Source organism: Dendropsophus ebraccatus, chromosome 13 (assembly GCF_027789765.1).
Source record: "Dendropsophus ebraccatus isolate aDenEbr1 chromosome 13, aDenEbr1.pat, whole genome shotgun sequence".
Taxonomy (NCBI): Eukaryota; Metazoa; Chordata; class Amphibia; order Anura; family Hylidae; genus Dendropsophus; species Dendropsophus ebraccatus.
The window spans coordinates 6968896-6993147 of NC_091466.1; the positions used below are offsets into that span (position 1 = coordinate 6968896).

The window sequence follows — 24252 nt, forward strand, 5'->3', positions numbered from 1 at the left end:
CCCTATGTCTTCCCCATTCTGTGAGAGCAGCAATGGTAAGTGTAATACCATATCCATACTTGTGTTGTTTGGGGGAAGCCTTCCCCGCCGGTGGTGCTGGCTGGGTTTTGGTGGGGCTTTTTGGGTCTGGTCCTGTGACATTGGGGTTGCAGGGCCGTTCCATGGCCTCCCTTCCCTGCACGTGCACGCTTTGCTGGGGTTGGCGGTCACTGACCGACACGGCGTGGAGTTAGCGTAGGGACCCGTGTGGACCAGAGGACCTGCGCGGTGGTACACGGGGCAATATGGCTCGATCAATTCATATACAGACACTCTGGTGTTGATTTTTAATATAGGCCTAGCGGCATTAGTATCAGCCATAGATGGGATGTGCAGCCGTTCCATTCTCTCCAGTTCGTGTATTATAGTAGTTATATTCCTGTATATAGGAGCAGTATTATAGTAGTTATATTCTTGTATATAGGAGCAGTATTATAGTAGTTATATTCCTGTATATAGGAGCAGTATTATAGTAGTTATATTCCTGTATATAGGAGCAGTATTATAGTAGTTATATTCTTGTATAGGAGCAGTATTATAGTAGTTATATTCCTGTATATAGGAGCAGTATTATAGTAGTTATATTCCTGTATATAGGAGCAGTATTATAGCAGTTATATTTTTGTATATAGGAGCAGTATAATAGTAGTTATATTCCTGTATATAGGAGCAGTATTATAGTAGTTATATTCCTGTATATAGGAGCAGTATTATAGTAGTTATATTCCTGTATATAGGAGCAGTATTATAGTAGTTATATTCCTGTATATAGGGAGCAGTATTATAGTAGTTATATTCCTGTATATAGGGAGCAGTGTTATAGAAATTATATATAGGGGGCAGTATCATACACAAGGGGGTGGGGGGTACTGTAATGATGAAACTTTTGTACACAGGGGCAGAGGAGATACATAGGTGTTGATCAGCCGCCTCATCTCCCACACTCACCACAAGATTTCTTCATCTTTCTGGAAATCTCTATGAGGATTTGGGTGTAGCAGAACAGCATGATGAGTAGTGGGAGCAGGAAGAGGAAGCAGAAGGTGAACATGTTGTAGAGGGTCTCCTGCCAGTGTTCCTGGAAGCTGTTCACCGTAGCACACTGGACAAAGTGGACCGGATATGTCCTGCTGACCGCGTGGAACACAAAGAGCTGAAGGGAGAAAGGAATTACGTGAAATATCCTTAAGGCATTTCATAAATGGTCACCATACGAGGACACAGAGATCCTGGACTTACCTGCGGAGTGGCAAGTAGAAGACTCAACGTCCACGCCATAGACAACATGGTCTTGTTCTTTTTCTTGGCATCTCCTATTCCCAGGGGGTTTATGATAGCGGCACGCCGGTCAAGGCTTATGACCACAGTGACAAAGGCAGAAGAGTACATGGCCACCAGCTTGAGGAACATCAGGATCCGACAGGCCACGTCTCCAGCATACCACTGGACTGTGACGTTCCATACCGCATCCAAGGGCATCACCACAAAAGTAATGAGAAGGTCGGCGGCCACCAAGTTCATGATGAGAATACGGATGTGGGATTTCTTCCTGTATTTGTGGGTTATAGTCCACAGAGTAGCCATGTTAAAGCAAGCGGAAGAGACAAAAAGGACACAGGTGATGGCAACACGGACCTTGGCCGCCATAGAGAAGGTGGGCAACACAAAGTGGTCTTCATTGAGGAAAGTTATATTGGGACCATCTGGTCTTGTGAATCCATTGAGACGAATGCAGCTGAGGTTCAACCCCCTGAAAGCACAAAGTCCTGGGGGGGTCACAGAACCATCACCCACCACTTCATCACTCATGTTCATCTTGGATCACTGGCAAAACTATAGGACACGAAGATCCAACTCCAAAGGAGCGGAACCCAATGAAACGTAGCTTCATAAACCATCATCTGTAGGACTAGTTATATATTGTCTACATGTGATGTTCATCTCCTGCAACCGTAGGAGCGACATCCTTCTATCTGTCCATACAGGTACAGCTCTACGTAACCCATATGCCCTTTATGATGGTCAACTCTTACGATTTATATGATATACTATGGGGAAAAAAGTCTTCATAGCGAAGTATTACGAGGAGGTGACAACCCATCACCAGTATTACAAGGAGGCGGTGACAACCCCTGCAAGAAACAAGAAGTTACACAATGACTGTACAAGAAAACATCCAACTCAACAATCAACAGTATTTGAGAAAGAAGGGTTCAAGTCGTGTAAGTCTTTGTCTAAGACAAAGTCTGGTCGTTGGTAACGGAGGGTCCATAAATGGTAAAACACCATACTAACAACACAGTAACTGCTACTGAATACACAAATAGTGTTTAATGCCCCCATACAGTGACTATATACCGATAGACACCAGCTCTACATGGGCTCTTTAGACTGTGTAAGTGATTACAGTGTAGGTACAGCCAGTGACAGGTGCCTTTCACCTTCTCTTCCATCCATCCAGTCCAGACCACCATGAGGACTTCTTCCACCCTCTTTTGCCCCTCATTTTTCCAGCACTTTCCCCTTATGTCCAGTAGTTATACAAGAATATAACTACTATAATACTGTCCCTATATACAAGAATATAACTACTATAATACTGTCCCTATATACAAGAATATAACTACTATAATACTGCTCCTATACACAGGGATATAACTACTATAATACTGCCCCTATATACAGGAATATAATACTATAATACTGCTCCTATATACAAGAATATAACTACTATAATACTGTCCCTATATACAAGAATATAACTACTATAATACTGCCCCTATATACAGGAATATAACTACTATAATACTGCTCCTATATACAGGAATATAACTACTATAATACTGCTCCTATATACAAGAATATAACTACTATAATACTGCTCCTATATACAGGAATATAACTACTATAATACTGCCCCCTATATACAGGGATATAACTACTATAATACTGCCCCTATATACAGGAATATAACTACTATAATACTGCTCCTATATACAGGGATATAACTACTATAATACTGCTCCTATATACAGGAATCTACTATAATACTGCCCCTATATACAGGAATATAACTACTTTAATACTGCTCCTATATACAGGAATATAACTACTATAATACTGCTCCTATATACAGGAATATAACTACTATAATACTGCTCCTATATACAAGAATATAACTACTATAATACTGCTCCTATATACAGGAATATAACTACTATAATACTGCCCCCTATATACAGGGATATAACTACTATAATACTGCTCCTATATACAGGAATATAACTACTATAATACTGCTCTTATATACAGGAATATAACTACTATAATACTGCTCCTATATACAGGAATATAACTACTATAATACGGTTCAGGGGAGAAAAAGAGTGCTGCACCTCACACCTATGGCTGATACTAGTATCTCTCGGCTGCATAAAAAACATCAGAATTCTGTATGTGAATTGATCAAGCCATACTGCCCCATGTACCGCGTGCAGGTATCTGATACACATGGGTCCCTACACTGTGCCACACTGTGCCGGTCATCGACCACCACCCCCGCAGGCGTGCACAGTCAGGGAATGGGGGCCATGGGACGGCCCTGCGACCCCTATGCCACAGGACCAGACCCAAAAATGCCACACCAAAACCCAGCCAGCACCACCGGCGGAGGAAGCTGCCCCCAAACAGCACAAGTCTGGAGACACCTGAGTGCACATGGTTTTAATCCCTCCTGTCTTTTCCCATTCTGTTTGCAGCAGCTATGGTGAGCGCAATACCTCATCCAGACTTGTGCTGTTTGGGGGCGACCTTCTCCGCCGGCGGTGCTGGCCGGGTTCTGGTGTGGTGTTTTTGGGTCTGGTCCTGTGGCATGGGGGTCGCAGGGCTGTCCCATGGCCCCCGTTCCCTGGCTGTGCGTGCCTGCGGGGTTGGTGGCCACTGACTGGCACGGTGTGGACTTAGTGTAGGGACCCATGTGTATCAGATACCGGCACGAGGTACATGGGGCAGTATGGCTTGATCAATTCATACACAAAATTCTGATGTGTTTTTTATTTAGCCTAGGGGCACTAGTATCAGCCATAGGTGTGAGGTGCAGCACTCTGTTTCTTCCCTGAACCGCATAACTAATATAATACTGCCCCCTATATACAAGAATTTAACTACTATAATACTGCCCCCTATATACAGGGATATAACTACTATAATACTGCTCCTATATACAGGAATATAACTACTATAATACTGCTCCTATATACAGGAATATAACTACTATAATACTGCTCCTATACACAGGGATATAACTGCTATAATACTGCCCCCTATATACAGGAATATAACTACTATAATACTGCTCCTATACACAGGGATATAACTACTATAATACTGCTCCTATATACAGGAATATAACTACTATAATACTGCTCCTATATACAGGAATATAACTACTATAATACTGCTCCTATATACAAGAATATAACTACTATAATACTGCTCCTATATACAGGAATATAACTACTATAATACTGCTCCCTATATACAGGGATATTACTACTATAATACTGCCCCCTAAATACAGGAATATAACTACTATAATACTGCTCCTATATACAGGAATATAACTACTATAATACTGCTTCTATATACAGGAATATAACTACTATAATACTGCCCCCTATATACAGGAATATAACTACTATAATACTGCTCCTATATACAGGAATATAACTACTATAATACTGCTCCTATACACAGGAATATAACTACTATAAGCACAAGCAAATAGATGTGTTGGCACTATCAGTAACCCGTAATATGTATGGAGCTTTTTGTGTATTCAGGTTAAGTGACCTTGTGAGATGAGGAGCGTTGTAGTCTTTGTTGACTGAGTAGTCTCAGTGACATTCATGCATCACAGTGGTGCTCAGCGTAAATGAGAAAGCAGTTCATTTAATCAGCACAAGCCATTGAGGAAGTAAAGACCAGCGGCACTCACCGGGTTGATGCAGTGATGATGATTTATTGGTACGATGTCATCTTGCAGATAAGCTCAGGGCAGGGGGAGACAGGTCCAGAGGTGCTGTGCACCGTGGCGACGGCCGTTTCGCGGGCTAACTTTCCCGCTTCGTCTAGCTAGTTAGTTCTAGCGTCTAATACTGCTCCTATATACAGGAATATAACTACTATAATACTGCTCCTATATACAGGAATATAACTACTATAATACTGCTCCTATATACAGGGATATAACTACTATAATACTGCTCCTATATACAGGGATATAACTACTATAATACTGCTCCTATATACAGGAATATAACTACTATAATACTGCCCCCTATATACTGGAATATAACTACTATAATACTGCTCCTATATACAGGAATATAACTACTATAATACTGCTCCTATATACAGGAATATAACTACTATAATACTGACCCCTATATACAGGGATATAACTACTATAATACTGCTCCTATATACAAGAATATAACTACTATAATACTGCTCCTATATACAGGGATATAACTACTATAATACTGCTCCTATATACAGGGATATAACTACTATAATACTGCTCCTATATACAGGGATATAACTACTATAATACTGCTCCTATATACAGGAATATAACTACTATAATACTGCTCCTATATACAGGGATATAACTACTATAATACTGCTCCCTATATACAAGAATATAACTACTATAATACTGCTCCTATATACAGGGATATAACTACTATAATACTGTCCCCTATATACAGGAATATAACTACTATAATACTGCTCTCTATGTGGTAGTGACAGGGTTAACCATATCTGGTGGTGACCAGCTTATTTTAATAGTCATCTAAAAAAAAAAATCAATGTGTGTCCTGTGATTCCGGGATGTGATTATTTATTGAAGGGGTATTGGTGTGGTGGAACGGGAGGGGGGGGGATGGCAGTGTGATGGTAGTGTGGTGGGGTGGCGGTGATGTGAGGTGTGGTGCGGTGAGGGGGTGAGGTGTGATGGGGTGGCTGTGGGGTGGCGGTGTGGTGGGAGAGTGAGGTGTGGGGTGGCAGTGTGATGGGGTGGCAGTGTGGCGGTGTGATGGTGGTAGTGTGTTGGAATGGCGGTGTGGTAGTAGTGTGGGGGTGTGAGGTGTGGTAGGGGGTGTGATGGTGGTGGTAGTGTGGTGCGGTGTAAGGTGTGATGGGGTGGCGGTGTGGTGGTGATGTGAGGTGTGGGGTGGTGGTGCGGTGAGGGGATGAGGTGTGATGGGGTGGCTGTGGGGTGGCGGTGTGGTGGGAGTGTGAGGTGTGGGGTGGCAGTGTGATGGGGTGGCAGTGTGGCGGTGTGATGGTGGTAGTGTGTTGGAATGGCGGTGTGGTAGTAGTGTGGGGGTGTGAGGTGTGGTAGGGGGTGTGATGGTGGTGGTAGTGTGGTGCGGTGTAAGGTGTGATGGGGTGGCGGTGTGGTGGTGATGTGAGGTGTGGGGTGGTGGTGCGGTGAGGGGATGAGGTGTGATGGGGTGGCTGTGGGGTGGCGGTGTGGTGGGAGTGTGAGGTGTGGGGTGGCGGTGTGATGGGGAGGTGGGATGGCGGTAGTGTGGTGGGAGTGTGAGGTGTAGGGTGGCGGTGTGATGGGGTGATGGTGTGGTGGTGGGGTGGGAGTGTTAGGTGTGGGGTGGCGGTGTGGTGGTGAGGTGGGATGGCGGTATGATGGTGGTGGTAGTGTGGTGGCGGTGTGATGGGGTGTGGTGGTGAGGTGGGATGGCGGTGTGATGGTGGTAGTGTGGTGGGGTGGGGTGGCGGTGTGATGGGGTGATGGTGTGGTGGTGGGGTGGGAGTGTTAGGTGTGGGGTGGCGGTGTGGTGGTGAGGTGGGATGGCGGTATGATGGTGGTGGTAGTGTGGTGGCGGTGTGATGGGGTGTGGTGGTGAGGTGGGATGGCGGTGTGATGGTGGTAGTGTGGTGGGGTGGGAGTGTGAGGTGTGGGGTGGCGGTGTGATGGTGGTGGTAATGTGGTGGGGTGGCGGTGTGATAAGGTGGCGGTGTGAGGTGTGATGGGGTGGTGATGGTGGTGGTAGTGTGGTGGTGTGAGGTGTGGTGGTAGTGTGGTGGGGTGGCGATGTGGTAGTGTGGTGGGGTGGTGGTAGTGTGGTGGCGGTGTGATAAGGTGGCGGTGTGAGGTGTGATGGGGTGGTGATGTTGGTGGTAGTGTGGTGGGGTGGCAATGTGGTGGTAGTGTGGTGGGGTGGCGATGTGGTAGTGTGGTGGGGTGGCGGTGTGGGGGGAGGCTGGGGGGTTCCTCTGTCTTGTTCTCAGGTCTCAGTGGGTGATAGAGTATTATATCGCTCCTTATCATAGAGGGGTGTACTGTGAGGCGGGTTACCGTATGTAGGTGGGCGGCGGGGTATATTACACATACACTGCAGTACTATGATGGATGTGGCCGCTGCATGAGATGTCACTATAATGGGAGGTCACTGTGTCAGCTCCCCGGTAACCTCCTTACACCTAATAAGGATTCCCCACACATTCAGGCACCTGCTCCGCCCTGCTGGCCACAAGTGGTACTTCACCCACTCCCCAAAGATCAATGACCCAAGTGTCTCCAGGTGACCCGGATAGTGTGGGAGTCACCTGCAGCGGTTGGCAGATTTGCCTCTCAGAAGTCGAGGAAAGTTGGGGAAAATCCCTGTAAGAGGTTGAATGTAGCCCCCCCTGCCAGATACCTGACCTAGTATCCCGCCCCTGTTAGACACCTGCCCCAGTATCCTGCCCCCTGCCAGACACCTGCCCCCTGCCAGACACCTGCCTCCAGCCCCAGTATCCTGCCCCCTGCCAGATACCTGACCTAGTATCCCGCCCCTGTTAGACACCTGCCCCAGTATCCTGCTCCCTGCCAGACACCTGCCCCCTGCCAGACACCTGCCTCCAGCCCCAGTATCCTGCCCCCTGCCAGACACCTGCCCCAGTATCCTGCCCCCTGCCAGACACCTGCCCCAGTATCCTGCCCCTTGCCAGACACCTGCCCCAGTATACTGCCCCCTGCCAGACACCTGCCCCAGTATCCTGCCCCATAGCGGCTGCCATTGTATACAGCCCCCCTGCCAGACACCTGCCCCAGTATCATGCCCCCTGCCAGACACCTGCCCCCTGCCAGACACCTGCCCCAGTATCCTGCCCCCTGCCAGACACCTGCCCCAGTATCCTGCCCCCTGCCAGACACCTGCCCCAGTATCCTGCTCCAGTATCCTACCCCCTTCCAGTCACCTGCCCCAGTATTCTTCCCCATAGCAGCTGCCAGTGTGCACAGCCCCCCCCCCCACGCCAAAAAACTACCCCAGTATCCTGCCCCCTGCCAGACACCTGCCCCAGTATCCTGCCCCCTGACAGACACCTGCCCCCAGCCCCAGTATCCTGCCCCCTGCCAGACACCTGCCCCAGTATACTGCCCCCTGCCAGACACCTGCCCCAGTATCCTGCCCCATAGCGGCTGCCATTGTACACAGCCCCCCTGCCAGACACCTGCCCCAGTATCCTGCCCCCTGCCAGACACCTGCCCCAGTATCCTGCCCCCAGCCCCATTATCCTGCCCCCTGCCAGACACCTGCCCCATTATCCTGCCCCATTATCCTGCCCCCTGCCAGACACCTGCCCCAGTATCCTGCCCCCTGCCAGACACCTGCCCCAGTATCCTGCCCCCTGCCAGACACCTGCCTTAGTATCCTGCCCCCTGCCAGACACCTGCCCCAGTATCCTGCCCCCTGCCAGACACCTGCCCCAGTATCCTGCCCCCTGCCAGACACCTGCCCCAATATCCTGCCCCCTGCCAGACACCTGCCCCAGTATCCTGCCCCCTGCCAGACACCTGCCCCAGTATCCTGCCCCCTGCCAGACACCTGCCCCAGTATCCTTCCCCATAGCAGCTGCCAGTGTGCACAGCTCCCCCCCCCCGCCAGACACCTGCCCCATAGCGGCTGCCATTGTACACAGCCCCCCTGCCAGACACCTGCCCCAGTATCCTGCCCTCTGCCAGACACCTGCCCCAGTATCCTGCTCCAGTATCCTACCCCCTGCCAGTCACCTGCCCCAGTATTCTTCCCCATAGCAGCTGCCAGTGTGCACAGCCCCCCCCCCACGCCAAAAAACTACCCCAGTATCCTGCCCCCTGCCAGACACCTGCCCCAGTATTCTGACACCTGCCCCAGTATCCTGCCCCCTGCCAGACACCTGCCCCAGTATCCTGCCCATGCAGGAGACATCCAGCTGCCCTTGGCTGCAGCAGGGACAGGACTTACCTGCAGTGAGATGGTGCCGGCTCCCAGTGCTGCAGCTCCTACCCCTGCTAGAGGTCACCCACTCACTGCAGAGAATAATGCTGCTGCTGCTGCTGCCTGTGCTGGTGTGAGGTATCTAATCTGCTGCTCAGATCCCGCACACATCCCAGCCCGGTGATACATCAGCTGCCATCTCCTCCGGGGCTGAAGGAATGGAGGGGGCAGCGAGCGGAGAGCCCATCCCCAGCATCTCTACTGCAGGAGCAACGGACTGCCCCCTGCTCTGCTGACTGCTGCCCCCTGCTCTGCTGACTGCTGCCCCCTGCTCTGCTGACTGCTGCCCCCTGCTCTGCTGACTGCTGCCCCTGCTCTGCTGACTACTGCCCCCTGCTCTGCTGACTGCTGCCCCCTGCTCTGCTGACTGCTGCCCCCTGCTCTGCTGACTGCTGCCCCCTGCTCTGCTGACTGCTGCCCCTGCTCTGCTGACTGCTGCCCCCTGCTCTGCTGACTGCTGCCCCCTGCTCTGCTGACTGCTGCCCCCTGCTCTGCTGACTGCTGCCCCTGCTCTGCTAACTGCTGCCCCCTGCTCTGCTGACTGCTGCCCCCTGCTCTGCTGACTGCTGCCCCCTGCTCTGCTGACTACTACCCCCTGCTCTGCTGACTACTGCTCTGCTGACTACTACCCCCTGCTCTGCTGACTGCTGCCCCCTGCTCTGCTGACTGCTGCCCCCTGCTCTGCTGACTACTGCCCCCTGCTCTGCTGACTGCTGCCCCCTGCTCTGCTGACTACTGCCCCCTGCTCTGCTGACTGCTGCCCCCTGCTCTGCTGACTGCTGCCCCCTGCTCTGCTGACTGCTGCCCCCTGCTCTGCTGACTGCTGCCCCTGCTCTGCTGACTGCTGCCCCCTGCTCTGCTGACTGCTGCCCCTGCTCTGCTGACTGCTGCCCCCTGCTCTGCTGACTGCTGCCCCCTGCTCTGCTGACTGCTGCCCCCTGCTTTGCTGACTGCTGCCCCCTGCTCTGCTGACTGCTGCCCCCTGCTCTGCTGACTGCTGCCCCTGCTCTGCTGACTACTGCCCCCTGCTCTGCTGACTGCTGCCCCCTGCTCTGCTGACTGCTGCCCCCTGCTCTGCTGACTGCTGCCCCCTGCTCTGCTGACTGCTGCCTCCTGCTCTGCTGACTGCTGCCCCCTGCTCTGCTGACTGCTGCCCCCTGCTCTGCTGACTGCTGCCCCCTGCTCTGCTGACTGCTGCCCCTGCTCTGCTGACTACTGCCCCCTGCTCTGCTGACTGCTGCCCCCTGCTCTGCTGACTGCTGCCCCTGCTCTGCTGACTGCTGCCCCTGCTCTGCTGACTACTACCCCCTGCTCTGCTGACTTCTGCCCCTGCTCTGCTGACTACTACCCCCTGCTCTGCTGACTTCTGCCCCCAGCTCTGCTGACTACTGCCCCCCACTGGACTATACACACTACTACTGCCCCCTGCTCTGCTGACTACTGCCCCCCTCTGGACTATACACACTACTACTGCCCCCCACTGGGCTATACACACTACTACTGCCCCCACTGGGCTACAAGCACTACTACTGCCCCCTCCTCACCACACACTGAGGACTTTCCTCCACCAGACACTGTAGGGCAGCGATCTCCTGGGATCCCCCACTACCCATCACACCTCTGTACATGTATGTAGAACCGTACATTGCTGTTGCGCTGTGCCGAGCACCTGAGTAAGTCATTCTTTCAGGTTCACAAGTGGGAGATGTAGTACTTTGTTTTCCCCACTAGGTGTCATCACTGTTTTCATGTCTTTTATGCACAACTGAAGTCAAGGGTTAAAGGGGTACTCCGGGCCGGGGGGTATTTTGGAGGATCGCGAGGGAGGGGGTGGAAATTGAAGCCGGAGGTCACTTACCTCCCCGTTCCAGCGCCGGTGCCCGGATCGTGCTGCCCGGTACTCCAGTCTCGCGGCCGCTTCCTGGTCAGAGCTGCCGCATGAGACGTGAGGCAGAACTCCAGAGTCCTGAGTCGGGACTCCGCTACGGCCGCTGATTGGCAGAGCTGCCTTGAGACGTCACAGCCCATGCGGCAGCTCTGACCAGGAAGCGGCTGCGAGACGGGAGTATCGGGCAGCGCGATCCGGGCACCGGCTCTGGAACGGGGGAGGTAAGTGACCTCGGGTTTCAATTTCCACCCCCTCCCCGGTGATCCACCAAAATACCCTCCGGCCCAGAGAACCTCTTTAACTGTTTTGTACCATGTCCAATACCGGGTGCTGGTTCTCTTCTACCTGTCGCTTTTCTCCTCTCTTACACACTCAGCCCCCCTACTCACAGGAGGGTTTAGATTTACCCCTGTAGAAGGAGTTAGTTTCCTGGTGGAGAAAGTGAGTCAGTCTCTAACTAGTTTTCACAGTGAGAGGACACAAACAGACCTAGTTCCTGCAGAAGTTAAGCCAGGGCCTAGCTTTGGCCAGGACCCCTGACAGGGACTAGTAGAAAAGCAGCGGACTGACCATTACGGATAGTAACCAGCCAAAGCAGGTGCTTACATCACCTGTACAAAAACACACAATACTGAGTATTCACAGAAGTGGCCGAGTATCACACTCTTATGGTGGACTCTATGTTGGCCCCAGTTCTCATACACTGCTGATATGGGGGACTCTGATGACTATGTTAGTCCCAGTTCTCATACACTGCTGATATGGGGGACTCTGATGACTATGTTAGTCCCAGTTCTCATACACTGCTGATATGGGGGACTCTGATGACTATGTTAGCCCCAGTTCTCGTAAACCCTGTTCTTATGGTGGAGTCTGATGACAATGTTGTCTCCAGTTATCGTACACTGTTGTTATGGTGGACTCTGATGACTATGTTGGCTCCAGTTCTCATACACTGTTGTTATGCTGGACTCTGATGGCTATGTTGGCTCCAGTTCTTGTACACTGTTGTTATGGTGGACTCTGATGGCTATGTTGGCTCCAGTTCTCGTACACTGTTGTTATGGTGGACTCTGATGACTATGTTGGCTCCAGTTCTCGTACACTTCTCTTATGGGGGACTCTGATGACAATGTTGGGTCCAGTTCTCGTAACTGTTGTTATGGGGGACTCTGATGACTATTTTGACCCCAGTTCTTGTACACTGCTATTATAGTGGACTCTGATAACTATGTTGGCCCATATCTCACACACTGCTGTGATGGTGGACTCTGACGACTATGTTGGCTCCAGTTCTCGTACACTGCAGTTATAGTGGTCTCTGACCACTATGTTGGCTCCAGTTCTCGTACACTGCAGTTATAGTGGTCTCTGACCACTATGTTGGCTCCAGTTCTCGTCCACTGCTGTGATGGTGGACCCTGACGACTATGTTGGCTCCAGTTCTTGTACACTTCTCTTATGGTGGACTCTGATGACTATGTTGGCTCCAGTTCTCGTACATTGTTGTCATAGTGGACTCTAATGACTATGTTGTCTCCAGTTCTCGTACACTGCTGTGATAGTGGACTCTGATGACTATGTTGGCTCCAGTTCTTGTACACTTCTCTTATGGTGGACTCTGATGGTTATGTTGGCTCCAGTTCTCGTACACTTCTCTTATGGTGGACTCTGATGACAATGTTGGCTCCAGTTATCGTACACTGTTGTTATGGTGGACTCTGATGACTATGTTGGCTCCAGTTCTCATACACTGTTGTTATGCTGGACTCTGATGGCTATGTTGGCTCCAGTTCTTGTACACTGTTGTTATGGTGGACTCTGATGGCTATGTTGGCTCCAGTTCTCGTACACTGTTGTTATGGTGGACTCTGATGACTATGTTGGCTCCAGTTCTCGTACACTTCTCTTATGGGGGACTCTGATAACAATGTTGGGTCCAGTTCTCGTACACTGTTGTTATGGTGGAGTCTGATGACTATGTTGGCTCCAGTTCTCGTACACTTCTCTTATGGTGGACTCTGATGACTCTGTTGGCTCCAGTTCTCGTACACTTCTCTTATGGTGTACTCTGATGGTTATGTTGGCTCCAGTTCTCGTACACTGTTGTTATGGTGGACTCTGATGGCTATGTTGGCTCCAGCTCTTGTACACTGTTGTTATGGTGGACTCTGATGACTATGTTGGGTCCAGTTCTTGTACACTGTTGTTATGGTGGACTCTGATGACTCTGTTGGCTCCAGTTCTCGTACACTTCTCTTATGGTGTACTCTGATGGTTATGTTGGCTCCAGTTCTCGTACACTGTTGTTATGGTGGACTCTGATGGCTATGTTGGCTCCAGCTCTTGTACACTGTTGTTATGGTGGACTCTGATGACTATGTTGGGTCCAGTTCTTGTACACTTCTCTTATGGTGGACTCTGATGACTATGTTGGCTCCAGTTCTCGTACACTGTTGTTATGGTGGACTCTGATGACTATGTTGGGTCCAGTTCTTGTACACTTCTCTTATGGTGGACTCTGATGACTATGTTGGCTCCAGTTCTCGTACACTGTTGTTATGGTGGACTCTGATGACTATGTTGGCTCCCGTTCTCGTACACTGTTGTTATGGTGGACTCTGATGACTATGTTGGGTCCAGTTCTTGTACACTGTTGTTATGGTGGACTCTGATGACTATGTTGGCTCCAGTTCTCGTACACTGTTGTTATGGTGGACTCTGATGACTATGTTGGGTCCAGTTCTCGTACACTTCTCTTATGGTGGACTCTGATGACTATGTTGGCTCCAGTTCTCGTACACTGTTGTTATGGTGGACTCTGATGACTATGTTGGGTCCAGTTCTCGTACACTTCTCTTATGGTGGACTCTGATGACTATGTTGGCTCCAGTTCTCGTACACTGTTGTTATGGTGGACTCTGATGACTATGTTGGCTCCAGTTCTTGTACACTTCTCTTATGGTGGACTCTGATGACTATGTTGGGTCCAGTTCTCGTACACTGTTGTTATGGTGGACTCTGATGACTATGTTGGCTCCAGTTCTCGTACACTGTTGTTATGGTGGACTCTGATGACTATGTTGGCTCCAGTTCTTGTACACTGTTGTTATGGTGGACTCTGATGACTATGTTGGCTCCAGTTCTCGTACACTGTTGTTATGGTCGACTCTGATGACTATGCTGGCTCCAGTTCTCGTACACTGTTGTTATGGTGGACTCTGATGACTATGTTGGCTCCAGTTCTCGTACACTGTTGTTATGGTGGACTCTGATGACTATGCTGGCTCCAGTTCTCGTACACTGTTGTTATGGTGGACTCTGATGACTATGTTGGCTCCAGTTATCGTACACTGTTGTTATGGTGGACTCTGATGACTATGTTGGCTCCAGTTCTCGTACACTGTTGTTATGGTGGACTCTGATGACTATGTTGGCTCCAGTTCTCGTACACTGTTGTTATGGTGGACTCTGATGACTATGCTGGCTCCAGTTCTCGTACACTGTTGTTATGGTGGACTCTGATGACTATGTTGGCTCCAGTTCTCGTACACTTCTCTTATGGTGGACTCTAATGAATATGTTGGCTCCAGTCCTCGTACACTTCTCTTATGGGGGACTCTGATGACTATGTTGGGTCCAGTTCTCGTACACTGTTGTTATGGTGGACTCTGATGACTATGTTGGCTCCAGTTCTCGTACACTGTTGTTATGGTGGACTCTGATGGTTATGTTGGCTCCAGTTCTCGTACACTTCTCTTATGGTGGACTCTGATGGCTATGTTGGGTCCAGTTCTCGTACACTGTTGTTATGGTGGACTCTGATGACTATGTTGGCTCCAGTTCTCGTACACTGTTGTTATGGTGGACTCTGATGGTTATGTTGGCTCCAGTTCTCGTACACTTCTCTTATGGTGGACTCTGATGGCTATGTTGGGTCCAGTTCTCGTACACTGTTGTTATGGTGGACTCTGATGACTATGTTGGCTCCAGTTCTCGTACACTGTTGTTATGGTGGACTCTGATGACTATGTTGGCTCCAGTTCTCGTACACTGTTGTTATGGGGGACTCTGATGACTATGTTGGGTCCAGTTCTCGTACACTGTTGTTATGGTGGACTCTGATGACTATGTTGGCTCCAGTTCTCGTACACTGTTGTTATGGTGGACTCTGATGGTTATGTTGGCTCCAGTTCTCGTACACTTCTCTTATGGTGGACTCTGATGGCTATGTTGGGTCCAGTTCTCGTACACTGTTGTTATGGTGGACTCTGATGACTATGTTGGCTCCAGTTCTCGTACACTGTTGTTATGGTGGACTCTGATGGTTATGTTGGCTCCAGTTCTCGTACACTTCTCTTATGGTGGACTCTGATGGCTATGTTGGGTCCAGTTCTCGTACACTGTTGTTATGGTGGACTCTGATGACTATGTTGGCTCCAGTTCTCGTACACTGTTGTTATGGTGGACTCTGATGACTATGTTGGCTCCAGTTCTCGTACACTGTTGTTATGGTGGACTCTGATGACTATGTTGGCTCCAGTTCTCGTACACTGTTGTTATGGTGGACTCTAATGACTATGTTGGCTCCAGTCCTCGTACACTTCTCTTATGGGGGACTCTGATGACTATGTTGGGTCCAGTTCTCGTACACTGTTGTTATGGTGGACTCTGATGACTATGTTGGCTCCAGTTCTCGTACACTGTTGTTATGGTGGACTCTGATGACTATGTTGGCTCCAGTTCTCGTACACTGTTGTTATGGTGAGTCTGATGCGCGCTCTGCTGTTTCTGGGAATCACTAATTGATATAGTGACTCATTACACGTCAGTAAATCTCCGGAAGGTTCTGTGGAGTGACAGTAATTGCCGCCATGCGTCTCCATCGATCCTTCAGCACTTCCATTAGATACATTACCTCCTGTATACAATGATTCAGTGTATGGCAGCGCTGAGCGTGGCGGCGGGGGAGTCATTTACCACATTATAAACGGTGCCTGCTGATCTATTATTATTATTATAGGGATGGTCACATGACCAGGGGTACAGGATAATGCAGCGGCCAGGACACCAGACAATACAATATTAGGCCATATTCCCACTTAGTAAGGCACCGGCCGGATGATCTTCACTGCCGCTGAATTCGGATGCGGGCGCATCAGTGTGCACCTGCATCCAAATTCCCTGCTGCTCACAATGGAGCGTGTTGCTGGAGCCGCATGCACCAATGTGTGCACTGACATGCCTCTTGCAGCCGCTATCCAATGAATATCGGCCATGTCAGTTTTTTGCAGCGCCGCTTGGGATCCCGGCTGGAGTGTATACTATGTGTATGTATATATGTACTATGGGGAAGATTTATCAAACATGGCGTAAAGTCAAACTGGCTCAGTTGCCCCTAGCAACCAATTAGATTCCACCTTTAATTTTCCAAAGAGACTGTAAGCAATGAAAGGTGGAATCTGATTGGTTGCTATCACCTGACTGGATTTACCATCTACTATAACTTTCCCGGGATCCTGAATAACTGATAGGCCGGTGCTGGGGATCTGGCTATGGCAGCCATAATGGCTCTCACCCAGCTTTCCCGGGATCCTGAATAACTGATAGGCCGGTGCCGGGGATCTGGCTATGGCAGCCATAATAGCTCTCACCCAGCTTTCCCGGGATCCTGAATAACTGATAGGCCGGTGCCGGGGATCTGGCTATGGCAGCCATAATGGCTCTCACCCAGCTTTCCCGGGATCCTGAATAACTGATAGGCCGGTGTCGGGGATCTGGCTATGGCAGCCATAATGGCTCTCACCCAGGATTCCCAGGATCCAGCCGGTGCTGGGGAGCTTGCTATGGCGGCCATAATATCCCCAGGACCCTCACCCCGTCACTGCCCACAATGTGTGTGAATCAGCGCAGTCCCATGACACGTCACTAGCCAACAGCGCCATGTCACCGCTCGTCTGTGTGTTACACGATCCCCCCCCCCCCTTATATTATGTAACTATTTATATCTCTCCGCATCCCCCAAGGAGATCTCCTTCCAGAAACTGTAAATGGATCTACAAATTCTCCTGTCCTTGAAGATGAAGAAAGTCACCGGAGAACACAGACAGCGACATGTCTCCTCAGTCTGTGTGTATAGACACGGCCCAGTACAACTTCTCTACTCCTCTATATATGAACACTACACAGTACAACTTCTCTACTCCTCTATAGATGAACACGGCCCAGTACAACTTCTCTACTCCTCTATAGATGAACACGGCCCAGTACAACTTCTCTACTCCTCTATAGATGAACACGGCCCAGTACAACTTCTCTATCCTCTATATATGAACACTGCACAGTACAACTTCTCTACTCCTCTATAGATGAACACGGCCCAGTACAACTTCCCTACTCCTCTATAGATGAACACTGCACAGTACCACTTCTCTACTCCTCTATAGATGAACACGGCCCAGTACAACTTCTCTATCCTCTATATATGAACACTGCACAGTACCACTTCTCTACTCCTCTATAGATGAACACTGCACAGTACCACTTCCCTACTCCTCTATAGATGAACACTGCACAGTACCACTTCTCTACTCCTCTATAGATGAACACGGCCCAGTACAACTTCTCTATCCTATATATATGAACACTGCACAGTACCACTTCCCTACTCCTCTATATATAAACACTGCACAGTACCACTTCTCTACTCCTCTATATATGAATATGTGGTGAACCCCCGGAGGTGGTATATCGGAGGGACGGCCGGTCACTTGGTAGGTGTTGTAGTGTGACACCACTCCAGTGGTGGATGGCCGAGATACAGCCGGACCTTATTATGTTGTCATGTGACGCCAGTGCCTGGTGGGCACACAGGTGTGATGGCGCGCCTGTTTTTAAGGTGTAAGGCCAGTTGTACCCTTTTCCCTTAAGTGGAATGCTGAGGGTTCCCTGTTGACACCCGCGCTGCGAGATAGAGTTCATAGGCTTACTGCAACTTTGCTCCACCTGGATCAGTTCCTGGCTCTGTGGCTCTATAGTGGATACTGTCCTGCTCTGTGACTTCTCCTAATCCACGGCATGGGTTGAGGTGTTCTTTAGGCTAGTCCTCTCCTAAGAGGTTTAAAGGACAACTCCGGCGAAAAATTTTTTTGGCTTATTTAACACACATTACAAAGTTATATAACTTTGTAATGTGGTTAAATACCCGGTCTGGCCCCCTTCCCCCACTTTCCGACCCCCGACCCCCCACCCCGGAAGTTAAAGAATATATACATTACCTATTACGGTCGTCACGGTCCTCTTCTCTGGTGTCGGGTGATGTCAGAGCTGGGGGCGGTCCGGGTCTTCTTCCTCCTCGGCGTCTTCATTGAGAGTGAATGGGAGAGAAAAGGCTGCTGGTGCACATGCGCACCAGCAGCCTTTTCATTGGCTGGAGCGCATCACATGGCTTCCAGCTTGCTCAGCCCTGATTGGCTGAGCTTGCTGGAAGCCATGTGATGCGCTCCAGCCAATGAAAAGGCTGCCGGTGCGCAAGCGCGCTGGCAGCCTTTTCTCTCTCATGGACCCGGAAGAAGGAGACATCACTGGACGGCGGACGCAGGTGACGGTGAGGCGGACGGCGGCCGAATGGAGTGGCGATCGTCACCGGAGGGATGGTGAGTATGGTGTCTGTGTGTGTCTGTGTTTTTTTTTTTTGGGGGGGTCCCGCCGGAGTTGTCCTTTAACACTGCATAGTGCTCTGTGTGGGTACTTGTAAGAAGGTTGGTAACAGTGTGCTGTCTGCTGTGCAGGGTACTGGCTAAGACTGAACTACACTTCCTCTGTCTTGCGTGACTTACTTCCTCCACAGTGTGTATGGTGCGCTGCGATTGGGTAAACAGAGTAAAAATAGAAGAAGAGAGAGGACAGGTGATAGGAAAGAAGAAAGCAGAAATCCTACTGGTCTACAGATTCTGGTACACACAAACACAATCACCCTTTGCGATCCTTCAGGTGTGCAGCTTCCATATACTAATACATAATACAGCAACATCTAGTGGTCAACCCTTAATACTACTTTCACCATAATAAGACCACAAAAACAGACTTTTGCAAAGGGTGTAATACAACTGCAGCACCCCTAGTGGGACACCACAAATACTGCACAGTTCCACTTCTCCTGTCCTGTATGCTGGGTGTAATCCTCAGTATATAGTGCACAGTACCACTTCTCCTGTCCTGTATGCTGGGTGTAATCCTCAGTATATATTATATATATATACAGTGCACAGTGCCGCTTCTCCTGTCCTGTATGCTGGGTGTAATCCTCAGTATGTATATATATATATATATATATATATATATATATATATATATATATATAGTGCACAGTGCCGCTTCTCCTGTCCTGTATGCTGGGTGTAATCCTCAGTATGATATATATATATATATATATATATATATATATATATATAGTGCACAGTACCACTTCTCCTGTCCTCTATGTAATCCCCAGTATATATGGACAGAGATGACAGATGACTGTGTTCCCATGTGTACAGATGACTACAGGATGATGGTGGTTGGGAGGGGGGGAGGCAGAATCCAGTTCCGGAGGGTCGGACACATGTGGAATCTCACTGCCCATAACAAGGTGATTATAGGGAGAAAATGCCCCCCCCCCTTAATAAAACCCAACAACAAAAGACCCTTCCTGAGTTTTATAGCCCATAAACTTGTAGACACCTTGAGCATTTCCTGCGGATTACAACCAATATACTGAGAAGTGGTACTGTGCATTGTATGAGGTTGTCCTGTATATATATGGAGCGGTTGTCCTGTATATACATGGAGCTGTTGTCCTGTATATACATGGAGCGGTTGTCCTGTATATATATGGAGCGGTTGTCCTGTATATACATGGAGCGGTTGTCCTGTATATACATGGAGCGGTTGTCCTGTGTATATACATGGAGCGGTTGTCCTGTATATATATGGAGCGGTTGTCCTGTATATACATGGAGCGGTTGTCCTGTATATACATGGAGCGGTTGTCCTGTGTATATACATGGAGCGGTTGTCCTGTATATACATGGAGCTGTTGTCCTGTATATACATGGAGCGGTTGTCCTGTATATACACGGAGCGGTTGTCCTGTATATACACGGAGCGGTTGTCCTGTATATACACGGAGCGGTTGTCCTGTATATACATGGAGCGGTTGTCCTGTATATACATGGAGCAGTTGTCCTGTATATACATGGAGCGTTTGTCCTGTATATATATGGAGCGATTGTCCTGTGTATATACATGGAGCGGTTGTCCTGTGTATATACATGGAGCGGTTGTCCTGTGTATATACATGGAGCGGTTGTCCTGTATATACACAGAGCGGTTGTCCTGTATATAGACGGAGCGGTTGTCCTGTATATACATGGAGCGGTTGTCCCGTATATACATGGAGCGGTTGTCCTGTGTATATACACGGAGCGGTTGTCCTGTATATAGACGGAGAGGTTGTCCTGTATATACACGGAGCGGTTGTCCTGTATATACATGGAGCAGTTGTCCTGTATATACATGGAGCGGTTGTCCTGTATATACACGGAGCGGTTGTCCTGTGTATATACATGGAGCGGTTGTCCTGTATATACATGGAGCGGTTGTCCTGTATATACATGGAGCGGTTGTCCTGTGTATATACACGGAGCGGTTGTCCTGTATATACACGGAGCGGTTGTCCTGTGTATATACATGGAGCGGTTGTCCTGTATATACACGGAGCGGTTGTCCTGTATATACATGGAGCGGTTGTCCTGTATATACACGGAGCGGTTGTCCTGTATATACATGGAGCGGTTGTCCTGTATATACATGGAGCTGTTGTCCTGTATATACATGGAGCGGTTGTCCTGTATATACACGGAGCGGTTGTCCTGTATATACATGGAGCGGTTGTCCTGTGTATATACATGGAGCGGTTGTCCTGTGTATATACATGGAGCGGTTGTCCTGTGTATATACATGGAGCGGTTGTCCTGTGTATATACATGGAGCGGTTGTCCTGTGTATATACATGGAGCGGTTGTCCTGTATATACACGGAGCGGTTGTCCTGTATATACACGGAGCGGTTGTCCTGTATATACATGGAGCGGTTGTCCTGTGTATATACATGGAGCGGTTGTCCTGTATATACATGGAGCTGTTGTCCTGTATATACATGGAGCGGTTGTCCTGTATATACATGGAGCTGTTGTCCTGTATATACATGGAGCGGTTGTCCTGTATATACATGGAGCTGTTGTCCTGTGTATATACACGGAGCGGTTGTCCTGTATATACACGGAGCGGTTGTCCTGTATATACATGGAGCGGTTGTCCTGTATATACATGGAGCGGTTGTCCTGTGTATACACGGAGCGGTTGTCCTGTATATAGACGGAGCGGTTGTCCTGTATATAGACGGAGCGGTTGTCCTGTATATACACGGAGCGGTTGTCCTGTATATACACGGAGCGGTTGTCCTGTATATAAACGGAGTGGTTGTCCTGTATATAGACGGAGCGGTTGTCCTGTATATACATGGAGCGTTTGTCCTGTATATATATGGAGCGGTTGTCCTGTATATACATGGAGCGGTTGTCCTGTATATATATGGAGCGGTTGTCCTGTATATACATGGAGCGTTTGTCCTGTATATATATGGAGTGGTTGTCCTGTATATACACGGAGCGGTTGTCCTGTATATAGACGGAGCGGTTGTCCTGTATATACACGGAGCGGTTGTCCTTTATATACACGGAGCGGTTGTCCTTTATATACACGGAGCGGTTGTCCCGTATATACATGGAGCAGTTGTCCTGTATATACATGGAGCGTTTGTCCTGTATATATATGGAGTGGTTGTCCTGTATATACACGGAGCGGTTGTCCTGTATATACACGGAGCGGTTGTCCTGTATATACACGGAGCGGTTGTCCTGTATATACATGGAGCGGTTGTCCTGTGTATATACACGGAGCGGTTGTCCTGTATATACACGGAGCGGTTGTCCTGTATATACACGGAGCGGTTGTCCTGTATATACACGGAGCGGTTGTCCTGTATATACACGGAGCGGTTGTCCTGTGTATATACATGGAGCGGTTGTCCTGTGTATATACATGGAGCGGTTGTCCTGTATATACATGGAGCGGTTGTCCTGTGTATATACATGGAGCGGTTGTCCTGTATATTCATGGAGCGGTTGTCCTGTATATACACGGAGCGGTTGTCCTGTGTATATACATGGAGCGGTTGTCCTGTGTATATACATGGAGCGGTTGTCCTGTATATACATGGAGCGGTTGTCCTGTGTATATACATGGAGCGGTTGTCCTGTATATTCATGGAGCGGTTGTCCTGTATATACACGGAGCGGTTGTCCTGTATATACACGGAGCGGTTGTCCTGTGTATATACACGGAGCGGTTGTCCTGTATATACACGGAGCGGTTGTCCTGTATATACACGGAGCGGTTGTCCTGTATATACACGGAGCGGTTGTCCTGTATATACACGGAGCGGTTGTCCTGTATATACATGGAGCGGTTGTCCTGTGTATACATGGAGCGGTTGTCCTGTGTATATACATGGAGCGGTTGTCCTGTATATACACGGAGCGGTTGTCCTGTATATACACGGAGCGGTTGTCCTGTATATACATGGAGCGGTTGTCCTGTGTATATACATGGAGCGGTTGTCCTGTATATACACGGAGCGGTTGTCCTGTATATACACGGAGCGGTTGTCCTGTATATACACGGAGCGGTTGTCCTGTATATACATGGAGCGGTTGTCCTGTGTATATACATGGAGCGGTTGTCCTGTATATACACGGAGCGGTTGTCCTGTATATACACGGAGCGGTTGTCCTGTATATACACGGAGCGGTTGTCCTGTATATACACGGAGCGGTTGTCCTGTATATACACGGAGCGGTTGTCCTGTATATACACGGAGCGGTTGTCCTGTATACATGGTCCTGGGCAGTGATGGTATCTTCCGGCTAATCTCAGTAAATACGGTATATTTGCGCTGACACACTGTGCAGAGTCCGCTCCGCCGGGGTCACAGGTCACATCCAGCACAGTACAATCTTATCAGCCTCCATGTTGTCACTGATCGCTTGTGTCATGGCGACCATTGACCTGTAAATAGTGATCAGTCCTCGCTACATATACAGAGAGCTGACATTACCACCTCCTACAGGGGGCGTAATGTGGACCCCCGGCCCCACCACCCTGTGTATCTAACCCTACCCTGGTGATGTCCATCATGTGTCATGCTATCTGTAAGCTGTGTATCTAAGCCTTTGATGAGTGATACAGTGCACACAGCTCTATGCCCTGCCCGTGTATCACCAGGTCCGTATTCTAGGTCATGCTGCCAACATGTCAGGAGCGGAACAATCCTGGACATAATACAGGGAGGTGTCATCTATGGGCTTAGATACAGCAGCTCAAAGGAGAGTATCACACAGGAGAGGATTGGATACACCAGCTCAAAAGACAGTATCACATATAGTAGCGTTAGATACATCTAGGGAAGTATAACACCTTTCCTTATATCTCCTACAGGGGGCAGTATAACACCTTTCCTTATATCTCCTACAGGGGGCAGTATAACACCTTTCCTTATATCTCCTACAGGGGGCAGTATAACACCCTTCCTTATATCTCCTACAGGGGGCAGTATAACACCTTTCCTTATATCTCCTATATGGGGCAGTATAACACCTTTCCTTATATCTCCTACAGGGGGCAGTATAACACCTTTCCTTATATCTCCTATAGGGGGCAGTATAACACCTTTCCTTATATCTCCTACAGGGGGCAGTATAACACCTTTCCTTATATCTCCTACAGGGGGCAGTATAACACCTTTCCTTATATCTCCTACAGGGGGCAGTATAACACCCTTCCTTATATCTCCTACAGGGGGCAGTATAACCCCCATTTCTTATATCTCCTACAG

The 24252-nt window shown here is 49.1% G+C and overlaps 1 protein-coding gene across 2 annotated transcripts in view; it reads right to left on the bottom strand.

The window, feature by feature from the left end:
- The window catches only part of LOC138771567 (gonadotropin-releasing hormone II receptor-like), a 54938-nt gene that overhangs the window by 7228 nt on the left and 23458 nt on the right, over positions 1-24252 (bottom strand). For both annotated transcript variants that reach the window (XM_069951398.1, XM_069951399.1), the window contains exons 2-3: positions 1279-2171; positions 988-1192 (exon numbers count right to left, since the gene is read on the bottom strand). In XM_069951398.1, coding sequence (XP_069807499.1) covers positions 988-1192; positions 1279-1854 — 781 coding nt within the window. In that variant the 5' untranslated portion in view covers positions 1855-2171. The remainder of the gene's footprint in view (positions 1-987; positions 1193-1278; positions 2172-24252) is intronic.